The 17,463-nt window shown below is 42.2% G+C and overlaps 1 protein-coding gene across 1 annotated transcript in view; it reads right to left on the minus strand.

Annotated features, from left to right (window-relative positions):
* TMC3 (transmembrane channel like 3) overlaps positions 1-17,463 on the minus strand; it is a 50,083-nt gene that overhangs the window by 12,559 nt on the left and 20,061 nt on the right. Inside the window, exons 10-15 of the mRNA XM_007945095.2 lie at positions 12,215-12,362; positions 10,525-10,634; positions 6,048-6,126; positions 4,737-4,982; positions 3,664-3,792; positions 3,091-3,158 (exon numbers count right to left, since the gene is read on the minus strand). Of these exons, the coding sequence (XP_007943286.1) occupies positions 3,091-3,158; positions 3,664-3,792; positions 4,737-4,982; positions 6,048-6,126; positions 10,525-10,634; positions 12,215-12,362 (780 nt within the window). The remainder of the gene's footprint in view (positions 1-3,090; positions 3,159-3,663; positions 3,793-4,736; positions 4,983-6,047; positions 6,127-10,524; positions 10,635-12,214; positions 12,363-17,463) is intronic.

The following is a 17,463-nucleotide window of genomic DNA, read 5'->3' on the forward strand; positions in this document are numbered from 1 at the left end:
TGTTGTTGTTATGTACCATCAAGTCGGCCCCGACTCATAGCGACAACTCCTTGCATTTCTGAGGTGGTATCACTATGGAAGTAGATTGCCCAACCTTCCTTCTGAGGAGTGGCTGGTGGGTTTGAACCACCAGCCTTCTGGTTAACAGTCCAGTGCCTTAGGCACTATGCTACCAGAGCTCCCCCTGCCTGACTATAGTGAGGTCTATATTCATAGTTGATGACTATCAAATTCAATCAATATTTGTTGAGCACCTACTTTTGTTGGACATTGTATTCTGTATCCTCACACATTTTAACTCATTTAATATCTTGCAGTTATGAAAAAGGAGGTAAATATCCAAAGTTTACAGACATGGAAGGTGAATCTGGGGAATTAAGACACGTTGCTCGTAAAAGATTATCCTATATCATCCCCACTACCTGTCTGTCATTTTGTTGTACTGTGGTGATTTGTGCATTGCTATGATGCTGGAACTGTATCACATATTTCAAAAACCAAATACCAACAGGGTCAGCCATGGTGGGCAGGTTTCAGTGGAATTTCCAGAACAAGACATATTAGAAAGAAAGATCAGTCAGCGAAAATCCTATGGATCACAACAGAATATTATCCAATATAGTTCTGGAAGATGAGGCCCTAAATTGCAAGGCACTCAAGATACACTGTCGCTGAAAGAATGGATTTGAGCATACCAACGATTGAGAATGGCACAGGACCGGGAACATTATGTTCTACTGTATATAGGATCACCATGAGTTGTAACTGACTCAATGGTAACTCACAACAAACAACTATATCACTCAAACCAGGATAATTTTGAGACTGAAAGAGCTCAGACAATAGGCATAATCTGGATTATGCCACGGAATTATTGTACAAAACCCAGGTCTTCTGATCTTAGTCTAAATCTACTCATACTAGAAGTGTATTTGATATAATACTTGGGGAATATAGATTTGGTGGTAGGAGAATAAGCATAGATATGTTGTTGTTGTTGTTAGCTGATGCATAGATACCCCATATGACAGAGTAGAAATGCCTCATGGGGTTTCCTAGGTTGTATTCTGTACAGGAGCAGAAACCAGTTCTTTCTCCCATGGGGCCACTGGGTGATTTTGAACTATCGGTCTTTTAGTTAGCACCTGAGCATCTAACCATTGTTCCACTCAACTCAACTCACTGCTGTCATGTCAGATCCAACTTATAGTGACCCCTCCTTGGGTTTCCAAGGCGGTATCTCTACAGAAGTAGATTGCCCAACCTTCCTTCCAAGGAGTGGTTGGTGGGTTTGAACCACCAACCTTCTGGTTAGCAGTCAAATGCCTTAGGCACTACACCACCAGAGCTCCTATTGTTCCATTGTTGTTGTTTACCATCAAGTCGGCCCTTAGGGCTCCTTATAAGGGTATGTTTAATAAGTAAAAATATTTTAATTAAAAAGAAACCTTTGGTTTCTCATGTCTGGCTTAACTGTGATTTTCTGTGATGACAGGAAAGATTTTTTAGCTCACTGTGCCTCAGTTTCCTCATCTTTAAAATGGGGGGGGGATAACTGTAGCTACCTCATAAGGTTGTTATAAAGATAAAATCAGTCATAAAAGTACCTCAAATCTGGAAAATAGTAAACAAATGCTATGCATTATTTTAATGCTATATTTGTGAAAATATGTTGTAAAACACAGTCGATAAGAGCACATAGTATTTGAATGGAGGAATTTTACTTTATACCTTTCAATTCCAGGTGCATTTTACTGAATGATTATGAACAGAGGTTCTGTTTTCTGAGTGTCTGTACCATTCAAGAGGTACTTCTTTTTCTTTCTTTGCTTGTATTTTAACAAACAGTACTATTTGTGATCTCAAAGGTAAAACCAAAGACAGTGGAGTCACTCTCTCTATAGACACACACATCTATATGGAGCACATGGCACCTTTCATCTCCTTGGCATTAGCAACAGGATTGCCTTGGCCTGGGAGATGATCTGGGTGGATAGACATCCCAAGTTTCTGGCTTCCCCCAGGGTGCATCAGTCAGTCTAGGGGATGGCAGTGTTCTTGAGCCCAGTGTCTAAGTGGAAATATGGAGGCATATATGGAAAGGAGACTGGGGAGTTGTGGTAATTAAGTTTGTGTGTCAACTTGGCTGGGCCTGGTTGAGTCTCTGGGCAACTGGATGTCATATTCCCCATGATGAGACTAGTAATCAACTCCATGGTGGAATCTACCGTGAGCAGTTGAGTAGCTGCTTTAGGGATGTGGTCTGCATCCTGTATATAAGGAGAAGTCTTGGGGAATGGTCTCTAGCTTATGGCATGCTTGAACCCTGCATGTAGCTGTGTCATTGTTCAGCAGCCTGCCATACTCTGCCAAACTTGGGACTTTCAACAGACTTGAATTAATGGCCTGCCATGTGGTTTGGTAACATTGGGACTGTGCCATTTTATTTGTCAACCTTGGGCTTGTTAGCCTCAGCAGCCAGTAGTTTCCTGAGTGAAGAGATGCTTCTAGCTTCAGTGGGCCAGGAGCAAGAGCCAGAGCTGAAGCCCAAGGTCGAGGGGCTTTCACTCAGTCCCTAGAGCCTGGCACTTTGAACTCGGACTTCTAGCCCCTCAAACTGTAAGAGAATAAATTCCTGTTTGCTAAGGACATCCTATTTGTGGTATATTTTTCTGTTAGAGTATCACTAGGTAACCAAAACAGGAGTCAAGGGCAGGGCTGGCTGAGTTTTTAGGCTGTGACCCATAGCTTCTCCTGAAAGTCCTTGCTGGAGAAAAGCACCCTCTGCTCTCAGACTTCCCTCAATCCTCCCCAAAAAGTTATTCAACTCATTCATGTACAAGTATTTTGGGTATGAGCAATAGTGGCTTAGAAATGAAGAGTTTCCATTATCATTCCGTTCTGAAAAACGCTTAGAAAATCATTAATACAATTATTACACACACAATATATTTACATTGGAATTGTTTACATTCTTTCTTAACTCCCATCTTTGTATTTATTGTGGGCTGTCCCATCCAGATTAACTGAATTGAAGTCTTCGCCCTGGATGAGATGTCAGCAAAGACAAGAAGCAGCTTTGATACCTACCAAATCATTCCTTGGTTGTAGACTAAATGTAGCACGTTCTCTGCTATTTTGAATTCCCCATATTCTGGCTACAAGAGAAAATTAATTTCTGCATGAAAAAATGTTCCAAAGTGCTTTGCACAAACCATTTCCACTATATTAAATCCCTGGTGGCACAATGGTTGAGAGCTCAGCTGCTAACCAAAAGGTAGGCAGTTCAAACCCAACAGCCACTCCACAGGACAAAAGACAGTGATCTACTTCTGTAAAGATTACAGTCCAGGAAATCCTGTGGGGGCAGCTCTAGTCTGTTACATGGGGTTACTATGAGTCAGAATTGACTCAACTGAACACAGCAACAATAGACTTCTTTGCTTTTATAGATACTTAGAGATGATTTTGTGGCAATCCAAACAAATGGTAAATGTAAGAGATGGAGTGGAAACTCAGCTTCTTATATCCTATCCTTCTTTTGTCACACAGTTTTTCCCAATTTGTGATCCTCACCCATGACTGCCTGTTTCCCAGTCTCACATCCAGAAAGGATGAATTCAGCCCTGTGAACTTCCCAAATGGACACACCATTTAACTTACAAATGTGCTTTCCAGGTCCCAACACCAGTAGTCACTTAAATATCGAACAAAAAGTCCTCGGAAGAAGTCTATGAGCAGGATGCTGGCCACGGTGAAGAGCATGTCAATGATGGACAGCTTCAGCATCTCCTGAAACACAGGTATCCTGAGATGCCACTCATGTCCTTCCCTCCCACCTCCCACCCTCCTCCTTTCATTTCAGAGAGCTTGAACCACTGGGCCCTCTCCAGTGGCATCCACATTGTGCAGATGTATAAGGTGCAGTGGGTAGTGGGCTGGGCTCCTGGTACATAAGGGGTGCTCGCTAAACATTTGCTAATTTCAATGTGAATTTTAATAATTCAAGGGAAGAATTACAATTAACTAGAAAGAATCTAAAGCTTTTGGTTCTGAGCCATAGATGCCTACTTGAGGCCTGAGATTAATTTCCATGGGAGTATCTAGGGCTTGTGATTTTCAGTATGAGATCACGTGTCTAAGGCAAAAGGCAGAGTGGTTGAGAGCACAGATTTTGAAGCAGATGCCTGAGTTTGGATCTTCATTCTCCTTTTTGCTATCTGGGTCCTTGGTCAAGTAACTTTACCTATTGTGCCTCACTTCCCTCACTGTGCCTAGAAAAAACTAGTTACATTGTGTCCGTTCTGACTCATGGTGACCCCATGTGTATCAGAGTAGAGCTGTGCTCCCTATGGTTTTCAATGGCTGATGTTTTGGAAGTAGATCTCCATTTCTTGTGCCAGATCTTTTCTTCCAAGATACCTCTGGGTGGACTTGAACCACTGGGTTTTCAATTAGCAGGTGAGCATGGTAACTATTTGTACCACCCAGGGGTGATAATAATAGAATTGTTATATGGACTAAACCTTAATACAGGACCTGGAACATAAGGAAGACTGCATCTAAGTCTTTACACTGATTATCATTATGAATTTTGAGACCTGGAAAATCACACCCACTAATTGAACTTTCCTTTTCTTTTTTTATAAAATAGGGACTGTGACATCTCAGAAAGTTGTAAGGGTTAAGTGATGAAATGAATGTGAAAGGGCTCTGTAATGGGTAATGGGAACCACCTGCCCAACATATGTTTCCCAGCACTGGTCTTGTGGACTCTGGATATGGAGAGTGGTCCTGTTGGCCTCTGTGAGCATCATGATGAGAGCTGGCGCACCAGCCTTTTCCAAGACCCATGTGCTATTTTTCCTGAGTCCTATCTCAGGCCGAGGTGTGGACCATTTCTCCTCTTCAGGGGTAGTCCTGGTGGCAAAGAAGGTGGTAGAGTCTATCCAATGATTTGTATTGTTTTTGGTAGCAGTGTCCTGTGGAGAGAGGGAAGGGAGGAAGAAAAGAAGGAAGAAAGAGGAAGAAAAAACAGTTGTCCATATATTTGTAAATAATAATTCATCATGGATACCAAGGACATTATTGCTTCATTACTGATCTGGGAATAATTTCTCTCTCTCTGTCTTGTTTTGGTTTGGTAGACAGCCACTTGACTAGAGCTGACCCCAGCAATGGAACACAGAGTTTTAATGATAGTATTAATTGATTCCTAGACAAACAAATAAATGTTAAAGACTATTCTAGATTAACACATGCTATTTCTTCTCATCCTAACAACAAGTGTTTCAGCTCAGAATCATTTCCCCGTGTTACAGATGAGGATATTGAAACTCAGAGAGTTGAAGTCGAATGCTCAATGTCATGCCATCAGTAAGAGGCAGACAAGGACCTATGCACATGCAACCTCAAAACCCTAATGTAGATTGTTCTCTCTGTGGTTTCTTCTGCCTTACAAGCCATGGGACATGATGATAGGATGGTCTGGTATGAGCAGACAACCCTGGGAAACTTCCTCCTTCCATTCTCTCCTCCCTCATCATTCAAGATATTGTTACAGGTGGGACAGATTTAAAATGGGACAAAAGTTACCCGAGGCTGGGAATGGGCATTCTGTGCTGAGCCAGGGTGGGGCCCACTTTAAATTATATGCATGAGATGTTTCTTTTTTTCTGATTTTCTGAGTGAGTTCCGTGCCCTGCAGCTCTTCCTGGGATCATTTGCAATAGCTGTTAATAGCATTTCTTTTTGTGATTTCAGGAAATAAGGTAGAAAGGTGGAAAGAGACTTGGTATCAAAAGAACCATTTCTCGTCCCAGAACTATCATTCACTAGAATGAACTCTGACCTCAGTTTCTTTATCTGGGAAATGGGCTCATTTTCCCATATTTACCTTGTGAAGATTACATCCCAGTTGAGTTTTGATCATTATGTATAGAGTGAAAGTATTACCAATGATGATGACAGTGAGGACAATGACCATGGCATGTGTGCATGTGGCAGTGAGGATGGGGGTGGGCAACTTTCCAGGACAGGGCACTTACCACAATACTCATGCTGTTAACTTTGTCCAGGAGAGCGATGATCAAACTGTAGAGATTTCCCAGATACAGCACAAGGACCCTGAAAGCCACAGCTCACTTGAGACACAAGACCATGACACAATTAAGGAGTGACTATCAGGGGTCGCTATGAGTCGGGGCTGACTCGACGGCATATGACAACAACAACAACAATCAAGGATATTGGGAGCTCTGGTGGCATAGTGCCTAAGGCATTTGACAGCTAATCAGAAGGCTAGTAGTTCAAACTCATTCATTCCTCAGAAGGAAGACTGGGCAATCTACATACTGCCTTGGAAACCCAAGGAGGATTTGCTATGAGTCAGAATTGACTCAGTGGCAGTGAGTTTGGGTTTATTGGTTTGATCAAGGATATTGTTGTTGTTGTTGTTGTTATGTGCCATCGAGTCAGCCCTGACTCATAGTGACCCCTCCTTGGGTTTCCGAGGCAGTATCACTACGGAAGTAGGATTGCCCAACCTTCCTTCCGAGGAGTGGCTGGTGGGTTTGAACCGCCAGCCTTCTGGTTAGCAGTCAAGTGCCTTAGCCACTATGCTACCAGAGCTCCCGATCAAGGATATAGGAGCTCTAATGGCACAGTGCCTAAGGCATTTCACTACTAACCAGAAGGTTTGGTGTTTCAAACCTATCAGATGCTCTAATAAACATTTATCACCTGGGAAACCCAATGACTCACTATGAGTTAGAATTGGCTCCATGACAGGTTTTTTTTTTTTTTTTTTTTAAATCAGGGATATGGGAAGGCAGTGGCTACCAAACTTGTTTTCCTTCAGAATCACCTTAGGAACATTTAGAAAAATATAAATGTTCAGGATCCATTTTGCTTCAGTAGATCTAGATGGGGATTGGGAATCTTTTCACAACCCTTCCAGGTGATTCCACTGTAGCCCATCCATGGGTCAGCATTTTAGAACCACTGCTGTAGCAGAATGGGGCTTTGGTGGGGCAGTGGTTAAATCATTGGGCTGCTAACTAAAAGGTCAGTATTCGAACCCACCAGCTACTCCCTGGGAGAAAGATGAGGCAATATGCTGCCATAAATATTTACACCCTTGGAAACCCTATGGGGCAGTTCTATTCAGTCCATCTCTGTAAGTCCGAATCCACTTGTTTTTTTTTCCCCCAGTTTAGCAAAGGAATCTTGGATACTGAAGTTAATGCCCTTGGTTTCTTTCAAACCAAAGATGCCTAGAGAGAAATTCCTGGTGGTTCAGCCATTGAAAACCCTATGGAGCACAGTTCTATTTTAACAAACATGAAGGCACTGTGAGTTAGAACTGACTTGATGGCAATTGGTTTTGGTTTGGGTGTAGCATAGGAAGTGGAATTCTAAATAGTGTAAATTATTTGTGTCTTTGTGCCACACTTTCTGGTTTATAAAGTGGTTCTCCATGTATCATCTCACTTGATGCTCACAACACCGTCTGGGATACACATTATTATAATCCCCACTTTAAGGGAGAAGTAAATTGAATCAAGGAGAGAGCTAAGTGACTTACTGAAGATGACACTGTTAAGAAGAGTCAGGATACAAATTTGAGATTTTGGTGTTCTGGTTATGAAATAGAGGCTGAGCCAATCAAAACACTGAAGGACTGAGGGGCTGTGGGTGGATCTACACCTTGTGGACAAATGGGAGAGAATGGAACCTGCCAGCAACAGCACTGATGGACCAATGATCAAAGAGGCTTGATATCAGTTTAATCAGAATTGGAAGGTTCTGGAAACACATCATGGAGTTTCCCAAGGTGCAGCCTTGTATCTCATTGGAAGTCTATCTAGAGAAATACATTGAGAAGGAAAAAATGGGATGCATAATTACACATAACTCATTGGGACAATGACTAGTAATTTGAGAATCATGAAACCAATTACTAGTTGATGAAAAAGGGAAAGCAGGATTATCTTGAGGAAAAGACTCCAAGTTGAAACTGTGAATCTGCCACCCCTAAAGATGTTCCTTCATCTCCTTAGGTGGAGAGTTGACTATTTGTGTACAGGGAATAAGCAGAGAAACATGGAAGAGGAAGAATCATTGAGGGGGCACAATTGTAACCACATTGGCTGTTCTTCTGAGATTTTGAAGGGATTATATTCTGCATAATTCCAGGACCTTTATCTCTGCACTTATAGTACTTAGCACAGGACAAGGCCCTCAGTGTATACTCAGTAAGTGTTGGCTGAAGGAAGGCTCACCTGCTGTCTTGGTATCCCCATTTTCTGGTTTTCACTGTGCCTTGGAAAAAGGTAACATGGTCCAGTAATGAGATAATGGCACTAAAATAATATATCTTGTTTTTATTGCCAGAATTACCCCCTGATTAATTTTTGGGGCAAATCTCTCAATGCCTCTATTTCTTTAGTTTTGAACATGAATAACGAGGCCAATCTATGTAACAGGATTGCAGTTAGACCAAATGGAATAATGAAATTGATTCTCCTCAATGCCTGCTAGTGAGGAAGGAGCTGAGGAACATAATTTTCTCTTCCAGGTCAGAAGAAGTGCTGAACAGAGCACAAAGGGGACAAGGTTAAGAGCCAGAGAAGGAGGCTGCACAGTGCAAGTGGCTTGTGATTAGCTACCAATGTAAACACTAGAAATTTGAATCCACCCAGCAGCTCCATAAAAGAAAAGCCTGGAGGTCTGTTTCCATGAATATTACAGGGAAGAAAACCCAATGGAGCAGGTACTCTGTAGTGCATTGGGTGGTGATAAAGCAGGGACCAACTTGATGGCGGTTAACAACAACAGCAGGAGTCAGGGGGCTGAGATCACACCCTAGACCTTCCCAGGTCTGAGGTCTTGGCAAACTCCTTGCTCTTTCTTATCAGGGTTTTCTATCTTTGAAGTTGCATTTCAGGGGTCAGCAAATTATGGCCTGCAAGCCGAGTGTCTCCCTTGGCTGTTTTTGTAAATAAAGTTTTATTGGAACACAACCACACCCATTCATTTCTGTATTGTCTATTGTTAATGGAGGCTTTCATGTTACTTGAAGAGTTGAGAAGTTGTGACAGAGATGTATGTCTCATCAAATCTAAAAGATCTACTACCAGATCCTTTATAGAGAATGTTTGCTTAGTCCTGGGTGCCAGCAAATCTTCCCAAAGTGGTCTGAGGAAAGGATGGTACAAATGGTGAAATGCCTGAATACTAGTCAAAAGTTTGGCACCTCAGAAGACAGACAGGTGATGTGCTTCCTAAAGTTCACAGCCTTGTAAACCCTATGGAGTGTTTCTACTCTGCACACATGGGATCGTCGTGAATTGGAATCAACTTGACAATAACCAACTAACAACAGCAACAGGATGTTACTAGGTTACAGGAGAAAAAATGATAAAACAAATGTAGACCATGTTGAGAGGAAGCAAGTAATCAGGGCTCTGACAGTGCCTTCTCCTGCCACCTTCAATTTAAGAGAAGCTCACCTAAACCTAGCAGCTTAATGTCTAGATGGGAAGACTAAACTTCAGGAAGGGGAAGCAGAATTTGCAAAGGTGATGGAGGAAGACGGTGATGAAACCAGTGGTGGAAATGTAGTTGTTGGATGCCCACTGACAATCCTGACACAGTCCAGAGGCTTCCACTCATATACTCAAGAACCTAGCCTTTTTGAGTCCATAATTTTGAGTCTTATTATCAAAGAATTAAATGTTGCTTTCCTGTCTGGAGAAACATGTTTTTTTTTTTTTTTTTTTTCACCACTCATAGTCCAACCATGAAGTGAGCTCAACAGTGAGAAAAACAAGACACATTTTCCATCATCTTTTGGGTCCTTTGCTTTGTATCTTTCTCCTTTGCCATTTCTTTTGCCCTTCTTCTCCTGTCTCTCCTTTTCCTCCTTCCCTTCTTTTGTTTCTTCCTCCTATTCCTCCACATTTTAGTCCTCTTCCTCCTCCCTTCTCCCTCTTTCTCTTGTTCCTCCTCCTCCATTTCCTCCTCTGCTTGCTCTCTTCATTATATTCCATGTCTTCTATTCTTGTCCTCTTGGTCCTTCTCCTCCCTGCTCTTTCCTCGACCCCTGCCTCCTCTTTGTCCTCCTCCCTCTCCTCCTCTTGCATCCCTTCCCCTTTTCCTCTTCTTCTTCTTCCCCCTTCTCCTCTTCTCTCTTCTCCTCCTCTTCCTCTCCCTGTTCCTCTTGCTCCTATTCTTATTCTTCCTCCTCTTCCTGATACTCCTGATTCTCTTCTGCTTGTACTTTTCCCTATCTTTTAATTCATTTCTCCCATCCTTGTCCTTTGGGCCTACAACTCCCTGCCTCCTCTTCCTACCTTTCTCTTTTTTTGTATCCTGCTTTTCTTGAGTTGCATTCATAGGTAGTTCTGTGCTAAGTTTTAGGGGGGAAAGAATTGAGCCTTGGCCCCTGAGTGTCTTACATTGCCACTATGGGTGGGCAGATGGGGGGCTACAATGTGACCATTCCCAAAAATGTGACAGTACCTTGCCAGTTGGAAGCGCAACGTGGTTCGTGGATGGTACATCTCTAAGGCGGCGATGAGGTCAAATGCTGATGGTGCTAACATGGTGACAAGGGAGACCACCACACTCACCTGCCAAGAGAGCACTTGCCAGCCACTGGGATTCTCCAGGGCTCCACATACCAACCTCACTTACCTAACATTTGGTCTCTTAGCTAATACTTAGTCAGTGGCTTTTCAGAGGGCCATGCTGTTCCCAACACAGAAAACCTTCACCAAATCTCTGCTGATCATCCTTTATCAAAAAGTCACAGCCACGTTTTCATTGATTTATTCCTTTCAGGAGCTCCTTTTAATCTGAGGACATGCATACATGCTCTTTTAGGTTTGTTAGGATTTCTCTCACATTTCCCCATTACCATTTCATTCTATTTATATTTCCCTGACCTTGGACGAGAGATCCATAATGACTGCATGTATTCTGAATAGAAAAAGCAAGGCTGAGTGGTAATTTAATATTCTGTTTTATATGGAAGATTAATTATTTAGAGAATTGTACCTGGCTGTTGTTTCTTTACATTTATGGTAAATAAAGGCCTGGAATTTTAGCTGGAAAAAAGGAGGTTTGAGCTAAAACAGGAAACAAATTCTGAGTATACCTTTTAAAAAACCATCCATCTGTCTGTCTATAAACACACAAGCACATATTTACATAACCCACTTAATTGCTGAAAAATGGAAAGAGGTATAAGAAAAGGGATTAGATGGCCCACTGTAGTCTTAGATTTCGAGGACAAATTGATGACTATCAAATCATTTAGACACAATATTTTTAAAATCCCTGTAGATAATAATCAGTTCCAGAGATGACATTTGTGATATTTTCACCTTTTGAATCTTTATAGTCAGATTGGACCAAACTTTCAAGACAATAGTCTTGTAATGTTATTGTTCTTGTAACAACAAGAACAATTGTTATGTGCTGTCGAGCTGGACCCAACTCATAGCGACCCCTCCTTGGGTTGCCGAGGCAGTATCACTACAGAAGTAGATTGCCCAACCTTCTTTCCGAGGAGTGGCTGCTGGGTTTGAACCGCCAGTCTTCTGGTTAGCAGTCAGGTGCCTTAGGCACTATGCTACCAGATCTCCTGGTATTAAGGTACTTAGAATTAAAAATTCTAAAATTATTTATAACCTTCTACTTGATAATTTTCTATTCAAGAGGATATTCATAAAAACCTTTTTTAAAACAAACTATTTGTGTGGAGCTGGTTATACAAGCATAATTTGTAATCTAGAAAGATCAGAATCACCCAAGTGTTTAACAGTTGAAGAATGGTCAATTCTGCTAACATACAGTGGGATACAATGTCGTGGTGGCACATCTGTGGGTGAAGTCAATTTCTGGGAATGCATTGGTGAAGTAACAGCAAGTACGAAAACAAACCAATGTCAACGAAGCTTGAAGGTTTAAAGGCATTTTTTGAATCAAATTCTTTCCCAACTGAGCTGGGTAAAATCATCTAGCTAAGCCTTGGTACTGCCATTTTGACTTGAAGCCCTTACAGTCCATGCTCTAGGATGAGATGGTTAAAATATTTTCTTAAAGATATTTCTAGCTAACTAACTTGAGAAACACCATGGGAAGAGAGGGGCATGCCACATTGTGTCTGTTCCTGGAAACTAGCATGTGGATAACAGGCAGTGGGTACCTCATTCTTTTCCCAAAGTGTCAGCTCCTTCTTGGACTGCTCCAGCTTCTGGGACCGGTCCACCACGAAGTAGATGAGATAGATGCTCCCAGCAAGTGAGAGAAGCACCAAGACGTTGGCAATGATCCTCAGGCAGATGGTCACGGCCCTGGATGGAGAGGCAGGGAAGAGGACATAGTGCACAGACAGTGAGATGTAAGGCCAGGAGCACATGTACTGCCAAGTGGATTCTCTACCCTGAAGGATCATTGCCTTTCTTTCTTTCTTTTTAATATAAAACACTATATTTTTCATGGATATATACTTATCTAAATATATATCAACCCACCAGCCACTCCTCGGAAGGAAGGTTGGGCAATCCTACTTCCGTAGTGATACTGCCTTGGAAACCCAAGGAGGGGTCGCTATGAGTCGGGGCCGACTCGACGGCACATAACAACAACAACAACAAATATATATCTGGAAAATGGATTGAAAGAATATATACATTAATTATACTAGAATTGCTGGCTAATGTGGGGAGGAGAATGGGAGTGGGCATAGGAATTGCTGGGGAAAATAATAATAAAATAGAACAAAGCAAGAGAGAGGCCTTGAATGAATGGATGATAATAATGTGCCATGAATTTAAGATTATGATTAATTCAACGCTGAAGTTCACAATAAACAAACCAAAAGAACAGAGCATTGTCCCCCACCCCCTGAATTTCTCATTTCCTAAGTGATCGATGATGAATTATAAATCAATCAACCAGAATCACTAAGTCTTTTAAAACAAACAAACAAACAACATTGGTTTTGGAGTCTGAGTATTTGAGTTTCAGTCTTAGCTTTGCCATTGAAATTGGAGTCCTGTGGTCTGCACATTTAAGTTATAGGAGTTCAGGTTAATGTATTCAGTAGATGGAAGGAGGAACGGAACAAGGGAGGTAAGGAGAGAGGGGGGAAGGAGGTAAAATGAATTTAAATAGGGTGACGATTCTGCTTCTCATTGCGTTTAATGAATCTGTCATTGAACTAGATATTTACTTAGTAGTTCATCACCCGTTGTCTCCCTCTAGAATATAAGCTTTCAAATTTCTCAGACGTTTTCACTGCTGCATCCTCAGCTTTAGAACAGGCCTAGCTTATACAGGTGCTGAATTAATATTTGATACATCAGTGAGTAAATAGAGAAGAAACTGCATGATGGTGGGGGAGGGCATGGGGCTCATCTCTTCCCTCATTTGTTCTCACTTCCCATATGCCTCAGTGTGAGCAGATCTCTGAAGCAACTGTCATGCTAGTATTTACATACATGTTCTCTTTATGTAAGGAGCCTGGTGGTGCAGTGGTTAAGTGCTCAGCTGCTAACCACAAGGTTGACAGTTCGAACCCACCAGCTGCTCTTCAGGAGAAAGATGTGGGAGTCTGCTTCCATAAAGATTACAGCCTTGGGAATCCTGTGGAGCAGTTCTATTCAGTCCTATAGGATCACTATGAGTTGGAATTGACTTAACAGCATTAGATTTTTCTTTTCTTTATGTAACCAAACCAAACCAAACCCACTGCCATCTAGTCAATTTCGACTCATAGCAACCCCCATTGGGTTTCGGAGCCAGTAAATCTTTATGGAAGTAGATTGCCCAGTCTTCTTTCCATGGAGTGGCTAGTGGGTTTGAACCACCAGCCTTCTGGTTAGCAGGCAGATGCCTTAGGCACTGTGCCACCAGCAACATGCTCCCCTAAAATACAGCCAGATTTATTCAGTAGCAATGTAAAAACATCTACTTTTTATAACACTGGAGAAACACACTGTCTGATTCCAACCTGGTCTATTTTTAAGGCATCTTCTTTTTCCAACCTTGGAGTATGTCTTAGCTTCATTTTCCTGAAAGCAGAGCCTGAGGCAAGGCTTGTTTGTAAGTAGTTTATTTGAGAAGTGATCCCAGAAAGCAGGAGTGAAGGTCTGGGGAATGACTAGGGGAGGTGAGAAAGGGTGTGTGGTGGAGTTGGCCATAGCTAGAGGCAACTGCAGAACGGTCTGAGGGGTTTATGAAACGCATCTCAGAACTGTGTGTAAAGTTGAGATAGGGAAGTACTTATCATCAGCTCCCATTTCCTATTGGTCAAGAGTGCCTCCATGAGAATTAACTTCTGAGGCTTCTTGGTTGTATGGGCATCTTATGTTGACTAGGATCTTACGGGCAGCCCACACTACAGGCTCAGAGGGGCTCTGGGCAGCCAGCATAAGAACTGGCAAGGGGGACATGTGTGCAACTGGTGGAAGCCACTAGCCCTGCCTGGCAAGAGTGGCTGAAGAAACAGGTATGACTGAGAGGATCTGAGAAAACACCCAAGTGTGCCACAACCTCCATGAAGTCCAGTTCCACTAGCTGGCTGACTTCTGGCGGGTCCTTACACCTCCTTCTGTAGGTGTCTTGGCCCTTCATCTGTAAGATGAGGAAACTCATGCTCAAATGAAATGATAAATGTACATGGCTTGATAAAAATAATAAGGCACACAGTATTATTATTATTATTACCAAAGCTTGTGGAGGCAAGCTACAGATGAAGAATCATAGAGCAGTGGAGATAGAAAAACCTGAAAAATTTAAGCCCACTATTCTCACTTTTGAAGTCAGTGATAGAATTCTCTCTTTCCATGTGGGAAGCCTGGGTTCGATTCCTGGCCAATGCAGCTCCTGCACAGCTGCCACCCATCTGTGTCAGTGGTCGCTTGTGTGTTGCTATGATGCCAAACAGATCATAATAGAGCTTCCTTCCAGTCTAAGATGCACTGGAAAGAAAGTCCTGGAGATCTACTTCTTAAAAGCAGCCAGTGAAAACCTAGTGGCTCACAATGGTCTGATGTACAGCTCATCATGGGGATGATGCAAGACCAGGCAGTGTTTCATTCCACCATGCACTGGCTTGCCCTGAGTCAGGTGCCAACTCTACAACAATAATAATAACAATATTAACATTTTCATTTTCAGAGGGTGAAACTGAGACCCAAGGTCACACAGCTTCCTCCCCTCCTGATGTGTTGCTCTTCACCATGCCAACGTGGTGCTGTTTTACTCCCTCCTGCCTCTAGACCATGCTGCTATGGTTTGTAGGGCCAGGCTACCCACAAGGATCCCCTTTTCAGGGGAATGTGGTCTCCTGAGGCACAGTCATACAACTGATGGTTTCTCTCTTTTTCCCTCCAGCACTGTTGGCCCTCATGGTAATTATTCCAGAACAGCACGTGGTGGGCTTAGAGTGAAGTAAGCAAGCAAATGTTAGCTTTCCCCCTTTTTTTTGCCCTTTTCCTTCTGCATCTTGTTATATTGTTGTTAGGTGCTATAGAATCCATTTCAACTCATAGTGATCCTATGTACAACAGTAGGAAACATTGCCCAGTCTTGAGTCACCCTCACAATCATTACCATGCTTGAGTCCATCGTTGCAGCCTCTGTTTAATCCATCTTGCTAAGGATCTTCTCCTTTATCACTGACCCTCTACTTTACCAAGCATAGTATCTTTTTCCAGGGATTCATCCCTTCGGACAACAGACCAAAGTAGGTGAATGAAATCTGACGCTTCTCACTTCTAAGGAGCATTCCACCTTTCTTCAAGACAGATTTACTCATTTGTCTAGCAGTCCATGGTACATTCAATATTCTTCACCAACACCAAAATTAAAATGCATCAATTCTTCTGAGGTCTTTCTTATTCATTTCCCAGCTCTCATATGCATATGAGGTTATTGAAAATACCATGGCTTGGGTCAGGTACACTTCAGTCTTCCATGTGACATCTTTGCTCTTAAACAGATTAAATGCCTCCTACAAATCAACTTTCCTCAGATGTTGATAAAATGGCAGAGGATTTAGGATCTGAGAAACAGGTATTTTGTGGTTCATTTGTTTTCCTAATAAACCAATTAATTAGAAGTCTTTGGACTTACTATAGCTCTGTTTTTCAAACTTGAAGGACAGTAAAATTGTGAAAAATGACTTGGTGAGATGTGCTAAAAGCATAGATTCTGGGAGCCCACTTCAGAGAATACATCTCGTAAAGGTGGCTTTGGGCCAAAGGTGTATATATTTAGCAAGGACTGCAGGTGATTCTGATGTGGGTGGGTGCTGACTGCACGCTGAGAAGCATCATTGAAATCCCATCCTTTCATTTCATAGGATAGTAGATGAAAGCCCAGAAAAGTGAGGTAAGTGTTCCAGGTCATGCATAGTTAATGACAAAGGGAGGGCTGGGATCCCTGTCCTCTAACTCCTTGTAAGAGTCCTTCCACCAAGACATCTGCTTCCTTTTTCCATTCCACCAAGACAACTGCTTCCTTTTTACAGTACCACAGTGACTAGGTGTGTTTCCTACTGCCCCATATCCTTTTCTACAACATTCTCTGTACAATCTTTCTGCTTTATATAAACTAATTGTGAGGAATTAGAACCAGCAAGGATTTCAGATGAACAGCCATGTGTGTCCCCAGGAGGACAGAATCACTGTCACTTCCTGGGAATGCTCTTCATGTTCTCTAGTTGAAGGGTCTCAGTCTCACCAGGGTAGGTGTCAATACTCTGAGAAGAAGAACCTCAAACTTAAGAAATCACCTTGAAAAACTTCTGGACAGGAATTGGGTAATATTGTATTCTATGTTGCCAGAGATTTGTTTTCTAAGTAAATTAGTCTCAAGAGTATTTACATATTTTCTCAATTTAGCAAGCTAGGAAACTAAAAATAAAACTGACTCATAGCGATCCCTCCTTGGGTTTCCAAGGCAGTATCACTATGGAAGTAGATTGCCCAACCTTCCTTCCAAGGAGTGGTTGGTGGGTTTGAACTGCCAGCCTTCTGGTTAGCAGTCAAATGCCTTAGGCATTACGCCACCAGATCTCCTAGCAAACTAGAAGATGGTGCTAAAAATTCCTCTCTTAATACCCACCAGCCACTCCTCGGAAGGAAGGTTGGGCAATCCTACTTCCGTAGTGATACTGCCTCGGAAACCCAAGGAGGGGTCGCTATGAGTCGGGGCCGACTCGACGGCACATAACAACAACAACAACAAATATCTATACAAAAATTAGGAAACTGGTTAATTTCACATCTTTCATCCTTGTTGCAGAAGCTACGGAATGAGAAATTACTTTGAAATACTGCTACGGATCCACAACCTACTTTGGTGCGTAGCGGCTGGAGTCATAAAAGCTTTAGAGTGGCCATATAAGATGCAACTACTCATCTCCTCTTATCTGAAGCAAAGAAG

This window comes from Orycteropus afer, unplaced genomic scaffold (genome assembly GCF_000298275.1).
Source record: "Orycteropus afer afer isolate SDZICR_OR568_19922 unplaced genomic scaffold, OryAfe1.0 scaffold00132, whole genome shotgun sequence".
In the NCBI taxonomy this organism is placed as follows: domain Eukaryota; kingdom Metazoa; phylum Chordata; class Mammalia; order Tubulidentata; family Orycteropodidae; genus Orycteropus; species Orycteropus afer.